Here is a 6,856-nt window from a genome sequence, read left to right as displayed (position 1 = left end):
GTTAGACAGATCAGCCAAGTCAATCTATCTGCTGATTCTTACTTACATGCCAAACCCAATTAGTTGGTTGAATGGGATGGTTAGGGTTAAGGTTGGAGTCAGGGGGATGTGTCATGTAGCATGTCGTTATAGTATATATAGATAACATCAAGGGGTGTCTACATGCTGCTTTTTGTAAGCCATCAAAGGCCAAAAAGGTTGTTATATGTTAAACACTTGTTATTATCCATTGTGTCAAATCTTAATCTCAAAAGTAACTAAAGCTGTAAGATAAATGTAGTAGAGTAAAAACTGCAGTATTTACCCCTGAAATGCACTGGAGTGGAAGTATAAAGTAGCATAGACTGAAAATACTAGCAAAGTACACATACCTCAAAATTGTACATAAGTACAGTACTTGAGAAAATGTACTTAGTTAATTTCCACCACTGAAAATATCATTGTATACTGTAACTTTAACCTTTCCCATAACTGGAACTAAGGAAATAAAAAACATCCCAAGACCAAAAGTAAGTAAACAGCAGCACTGGGACAAAAATAAAGTCAGTAATAAAATATGCTATGAACACACACACACACACACACACACACACACACACACACACACACACACACACACACACACACAAAGTTTAACATCTTTGGTTGATTCATACTTTTTCTAAAAATTCTGTTTGACGTCATCGTTTGTTGTCATATTTTTGGTGTTTCCTTTCAGCAGTGGAGCAGGAAAAGTCATTCATCCATACTTGGCAAGAGATTGGTCACAACTGAGAAAATCCAAAAGAGCTACACCTGGCAGATGATTCAAACCCAGACCAGGACCGTGCAGCTATAAGGTGACAGTGCTAACCACCACATGGAAATGAAACGCATAAAATCTTCCATATAGACAATGCAGTTAAATTTATTAAGCACAACTTCCCACGTCAGATATTACAATATGTAATAATCAATCAAGGCATGTTGAGAGCAGTTGGTCATCCTAATAAGCATTCAGGTCACTTTGGTTGAAAAGCTGTTTTTATTTTTAAAGGAAAAGAAAAAAAATCCTGCCAATCGTTTCTAGACAGTTAGAAAATAACTGATGTGCTTAACAGTGTTGATTCTTTCGGACTGAATCTACTGTACAAAACCCAGTAACTTGTACTAGGTTTGAATCATTTTCCATGTAAAAATTCCACATAAACAAAACCCCCTTAAGGACTGGGCACTTGCATTGACTTGCATGTTGCTTTGCCTTTTCTTGGATGAAAAACTTCTGGATGAGCCTTTAGATCGTATCAAGCTCAAGTACCAACAAAAACAAAGTCAAAAGCCTTTTCACTACAGGCTAGATATAATTCATTCATGTTAAGGCAGGCTTTATCAGAGTTTTCACGCTCTGTCACCTTCCCTTCTTAATAACATCTGACCGGCAAAAACAGTGTATTTCTCTAGAAAGAAGCTCTGGGAGGGACATAGAGGAAAATATTATAGATGGGAAAAGAAGAAAATAAATATTTTGTTATGTTTAAGCACAAAGTCTTTCAAGTTCTCCCATCTATATTCCTCTAGTGTTTTAATGGTCCAGCACACACTTTTACTACAACAACTTGACCAGCTGTGCATACACTCCAGCATCATACCATTCATAGTTAAGCCCAAGTCCAGGATGGAGAGGCTGTGTGAAGGTGGTCTGAACTTTGTGGAGCAGCACCACCGAGTCAGAGACATGATAAAAACACAGGATGCCTGCTTTATAATCCAGATATACTCCAATCTTGTAGGAGCAAGGTCCTGACACTGGTGTTTCTACATTATTGTGATGGAACGAGTAGCCCTTTGATGTGCACTCTAAGCTCCAGGACTTGTTGTTGCTTCCAAACCGTGAGTCATCCGTTGTTCGGCTGATGTCTTTGTATGACACTGCCGCAGAGAGAGAGCGACCGTACCACTGCACCTCCCAATAACATTGCTTTGACAAACCCTCTTCGCACAGAACTTGTGCAAACTTAGTAAACCTGTCTGGGTGAGCAGAATATGGGCTGGGAGAAGGCTTCATCATGTGCATGTTGTCTACCAGGTAGAGATAGGCGTAGTTTGAGTTCACATCCAGTGTGAGAGGACAGCGATCTGGTAGAAAAAGAGAGTTTTGACATTAAAACATCTGACATGAATTATAACTGCATGAAAAAAGAGGTTCAACTGAATTTCCTTACATTGTAAACACTCCTCTCTGGTTGTTGGTTCTGGTGTCAGCGTGAAGTCAACATAAGAAGCTGTAGAAGACAAAACAGAAATTAATTAAAACACCTTTAAACACAAGGGAAGCCATTATTTGACTCTGATTTTTAAGAAGGTACCTGTGACAGAGATCCTTGGCCACGTGTCCTTCAGCATGGCCTCCAGCTGGTCTCTCAGCTCAGACACGCAGTCAGTCACATCTCTGAAAGAGCGCGGAGGACCAGCTCCAACCGAAACCTCCGGAGGGTCGCAGAAATTGGAAAGAGTCTGGTAAATGAGGAGAGAGATATGTCATAGGCAACATCAAAGACAAAAAAAACAATACATTAAAAAAGGTATTAGGCTTAAGTATAAGCAACTAGAGATCGTTTGAGTCAGGAAAGTGAGTTGTGTGCAATTTAATTGTTACTCAATATCACTTAAGAACTAAAATGTATTCATTATATGTATTCATATTCAATGTACCATTTTGTTTCAGAACCTCAGCTTGGTCTGAGAGGTGGAAACATGCTGGTTAAGACAGATGATACTTAAAATCCACAAATATTTTAATTCAAAGTATTATGAGTTAAGATATAGTTATAGTCCATATACACTATAAACTAACAGCAGTTTTGCATTGTTGTTGACTTCTCCCTTTTGGTCAGGAGAAGGAACCGTTTTCGGTCCTTCTCAAAGACAGTTAGAGAGCGGGAGTAATTTAACTCAACAGTACTCCAGGAAACAGCTTATTCATTCATGCCTTAAAAACAATTCTTTACAGAAACATTAAACACAATAAGCAAAACATTTTTTTAGTGGAAGCATCAACTTTAAAAAATTGAATGCAACGCCGAAGAGTGTCTGGTACCTGAATCAAATAGATGTGGTCGTCGGTGTGCAGCAGTCGTTCCAAGAGAGCGTCTCTTGTCCTCAGCTTAGCAATCTCTTTCCCCTGCTGCAGCCGCAGCTCTTTAACCTGAGTGATTGCAGTCTTCTCCTGTGCTATAATCAGCTGCTTCACCTCGCTGCGTCTTTTCTGCATGGAGATCAACTGGTCGAAGAGCTTGTCACAGTCTTTCACTGCAGCCTCGGCACAACTCTGCTGGCACACATTTTTGTTTTTTATTTTCTCTTTCATTTTAAAAGTAGCATTAACTTAACAAAACAATACAATTGCACCGTTTTAGTGGCACTGCTCTCAAGTGGGCCCTGACCTTTGACTTCTCTATAGGAAGGCAGAATGTATCATAGTTCTCACTGCAGCTGACAATAAATGCTCGTCTGAGAACAGTAGAACAAGGAGAGTACACCTACCATTTTTACAGTAAAACAATAATTAGACACCATAGTCAAAGGTTAACATGATAATTAATTATTTTCTTTTCAAGTTAAATACAAACTTTCAAGTTAAATACAAACATTTAACTCAACAGGTTTAAGCCCATTCATCAGCTTATGTTGTTGACTGATATAAATGCAGCCATTTACCATTCAGCAGTGTATTTTTCGCACCTTGAGATTCTCCTCCGCTTGGCTGAGCTTTGTCTGCTCCTCCTCTCCCTGCTGGACTCTTTCCTGGACTTTCTTTTGAGTTGAGACCAGCCATTTCTGAAAGTATATATGATTTTTTATTTTTTATGAGACTAGAAGAGTTCATGCTTTGAACAGGAAATAATAAAACATTCCAATTACTACGTAAGCCATTAGATATGCAAGCTTTGTTAATAATGTTAATGATTATGATCTATAGCCATCTTTTTATTATGGACTTTGGACAGAATGAGGTTAATATGTTTGACTTTAAAACCATGAGTAGATTTTCAAAAGCTTTAATCAGATGCTCGTTAGTTGCCAGATATGTTGTTTGTACCTCTGACTCAGCCTTCTGTACTGAAACAGGGACTGTTTTGTGGCCCTCATGGTCTTTTACAGTGCACAGAGAGCAAACAAGCTGCTTGTCTGTCTGACAGTAGATCTCCATCAGCTTGCTGTGCTCTGTACATATCTTCGTACACAGCGGGACCATAGCAGAGACCAGCTGGTGCTTCATCAACACAGGAACACTGTAGTGAGCCTGTAGGTGGGCTGGACAGTATGATGCCAAGCACGTCAGGCAAGACATAGTGGCTTTCATGGGTTCGGCACCACCGCAGAAATCACAGGCAACATTTGTCGGGGCATCACAAGCCAGAGGAGCAGAGGGAGAAGTCTGCTGGGTCTGACTCCTCTTCAGCTTCTCCACAACCTGATGATAAAAGAAATGTTTTCAGTTATGGTAAAAATATCAGATCCCAGTCAATGTTATGAATACCAGCATTGAGATATATCACTTGTTTGCTGATACCTTATCAGGGCCATTCTACTTGTAAATGAATGCATTTACATTTTTTCATTCAATTTTGCATTTCTTATTTAACTTTTGTATGCTTGTGGTTTTCCCAGTTAAATACAATCATTATCAATAAATGGGTGACACTACAGTTAGTCTATAAAACTAAGAGACCAGACCAGAGTATGTGTGATAATCAAAATAATCATTATGCTCATATAATCAAAAAGAGTTGTATGATCTCAGGTAAGTGAGGTTTGCAGGGCTCTACAGACTCACACAGCATTAGATGATAATATACTGGAGGCATTTGTATGTGTCTATAATCTGATATAATAATATTATTTTTGACTGGGAACACAAACACAAAAGGAGGATTAACACAAACAAGAAATGCATGCACAACAACTTTGTGTATTTTGTCAGTGACGCATTAGTGTTAGACTTAACAGGAATAAGGTAGTATGGGTTATTCCCGTTTTACCTCAGCCAGCGTGTTGTTCCTCCGCAGCACAGGCCTGGGACTGAATCTCTCTCTGCAGTCGGGGCAGGTGTACTCTCCCTTCACATTCTCCACGTCCCAGAAGCGTTTTATACAGTGTTGGCAGAAACTATGACCGCAATGAAGAGTGACTGGCTCTATAAGCAGCTCCAGACATACTGAACAGCGGAACTGATCCGGGTTCAGGTCAACTCCACACCTCTCCTCTTGTTTATGTTTCTTCTCAGCCATTTTTAGGGTCACTGTACGTCCCCGGCGTGGTTCCGTCTTCTTCTTCTCCTTTATTATTTATGGCAGCTTGCATACTTTGTGTTACATTACTGCCATCTTCTGGGGTTAATAACTACTATCACGTCTTGGTTTTCAAACTCTTTCCATGAGTCCAGTTCTCTTAAGAAAAATGAATTATCACCACACTTTAATCCTTCCCCTCTTAGACTTGCTCTTTCTATTATCTTCTCCATCATGTTCTTTCTTTCTGTAGTGTATTTCTTGCATAAGACTTTCATTTTATACTGTTTCTGGTGCCTGACAATACTCACAGAGTCCAGTTGCATGTTTCCCAGTAAAGTGAAGAGTCCCATTTAAGTTGCTGTGTCCTATTCTTAGTCTGGTCATTACCACATCCTTTCTATTTCCTCCTCTGTTTCTCTTACCCTCTCTGTCTTGTATTGAATCTGTGTCTTCTTCTTACTTCCAGTGCTGCTGCCACATGCAATACTCTTTCTTTGCCCATAATGCCAATGTGTGCAGATATCCAAATGAATGTGACATTAGTGCCTTTTCTAGTTAGTTGTGAATACTTTTGATGATCTCATATATCAGGTCTGGGCAATTATTGGATGTACAAAGCTTTAGGCTGTAGAGATACTGAGTCACTCCAGATCATGTTTTGTTTGGTTTCTTCAGCTCACTCCAGAGCCATTCAAATAGCATACAACTCAACTGTATAGGCTGCACTTAAAAACACTTAGGATTTCACATTTAATCAGCTAGGAAGTTTATCTGAATAATAAAGGTTAAAGAGCTACTGTGGCCAAACAATGTGAGGTCCTCTTTTTTTCTCTCTCTCATTTTATAAACGGATACCATGGCAACAATGTTACAACAATATAACAATGGCAGACGACTATTTAAAAAGCAGTATTTAGCAGATTTTTAAATTACTGTATTATTGGGGGCTCTTACCTCAGTCTCAGAAAAGACATAATCACTAAAAATCATTCAAGAAAATATACCAGGCCAAGATGTGCATGAAATGTAATCAGAGGACTCCTGCAGGGCATATTCACGTGTTTTATTTGCAGATACTCTCCAACCACACCTGCCTCTTTGGTTTTATTCTTTCTTAGCAAACAGGTCCCAACTGGTAAAGGTCAATGGCTCCCTTGCCTGAGTTCAAACACAGTATGTTCTGTGAGCTCAGCCATACCCTCACTGTATGCAAATTAATGCAGAAGCAAAGAGCCAAATAATCACATAATCTAGGCCTCACAGATGGTACAATTATATGAAGCCTGCTGTGTGTACAAAAACACCATAAAAACATTCAAACATTTAAAAAAACAAAAACAACAGCAATAACATAGACTCACTGAGGCAGTGCAAATAAGCAATAGTAATTAAATTAAACACATAAGACCATAACAATATAAAAGTGAAACACAGCCAACAGACGACATATAAGAGAAACAAGCACTAAAACAAATTTAGGTGAGAGAAAGGCCTATTTAAAGATGTCTTCAGTTGCTTTTCATAAACCTCTACAGAGGCTGCAGATGGTAAACATAAAGGAAGAGAATTCCACAGCGTTGAAG

At 39.0% G+C, this 6,856-nt stretch overlaps 1 protein-coding gene across 1 annotated transcript; it reads right to left on the bottom strand.

Annotated features, from left to right (window-relative positions):
- Positions 1-1,435: 1,435 nt before the first annotated feature.
- On the bottom strand, positions 1,436-5,270 carry LOC128383920 (E3 ubiquitin-protein ligase TRIM47-like). Its single transcript, XM_053343502.1, has 7 exons — positions 5,022-5,270; positions 4,079-4,453; positions 3,721-3,816; positions 3,077-3,307; positions 2,346-2,493; positions 2,202-2,261; positions 1,436-2,115 (listed from the first exon to the last, which is right to left on the bottom strand). The coding sequence occupies exons 1-7, from the start codon at positions 5,268-5,270 to the stop codon at positions 1,586-1,588; spliced, it is 1,689 nt and encodes a 562-aa protein (XP_053199477.1). The 3' UTR covers positions 1,436-1,585.
- Between the last annotated feature and the right edge of the window lie 1,586 nt (positions 5,271-6,856).

The sequence above is a fragment of the Scomber japonicus genome, chromosome 22, assembly GCF_027409825.1.
Source record: "Scomber japonicus isolate fScoJap1 chromosome 22, fScoJap1.pri, whole genome shotgun sequence".
In the NCBI taxonomy this organism is placed as follows: domain Eukaryota; kingdom Metazoa; phylum Chordata; class Actinopteri; order Scombriformes; family Scombridae; genus Scomber; species Scomber japonicus.
The sequence above is the reverse complement of the archived record's forward strand: the minus strand, read 5'-3'. Positions and strand labels throughout refer to the sequence as shown.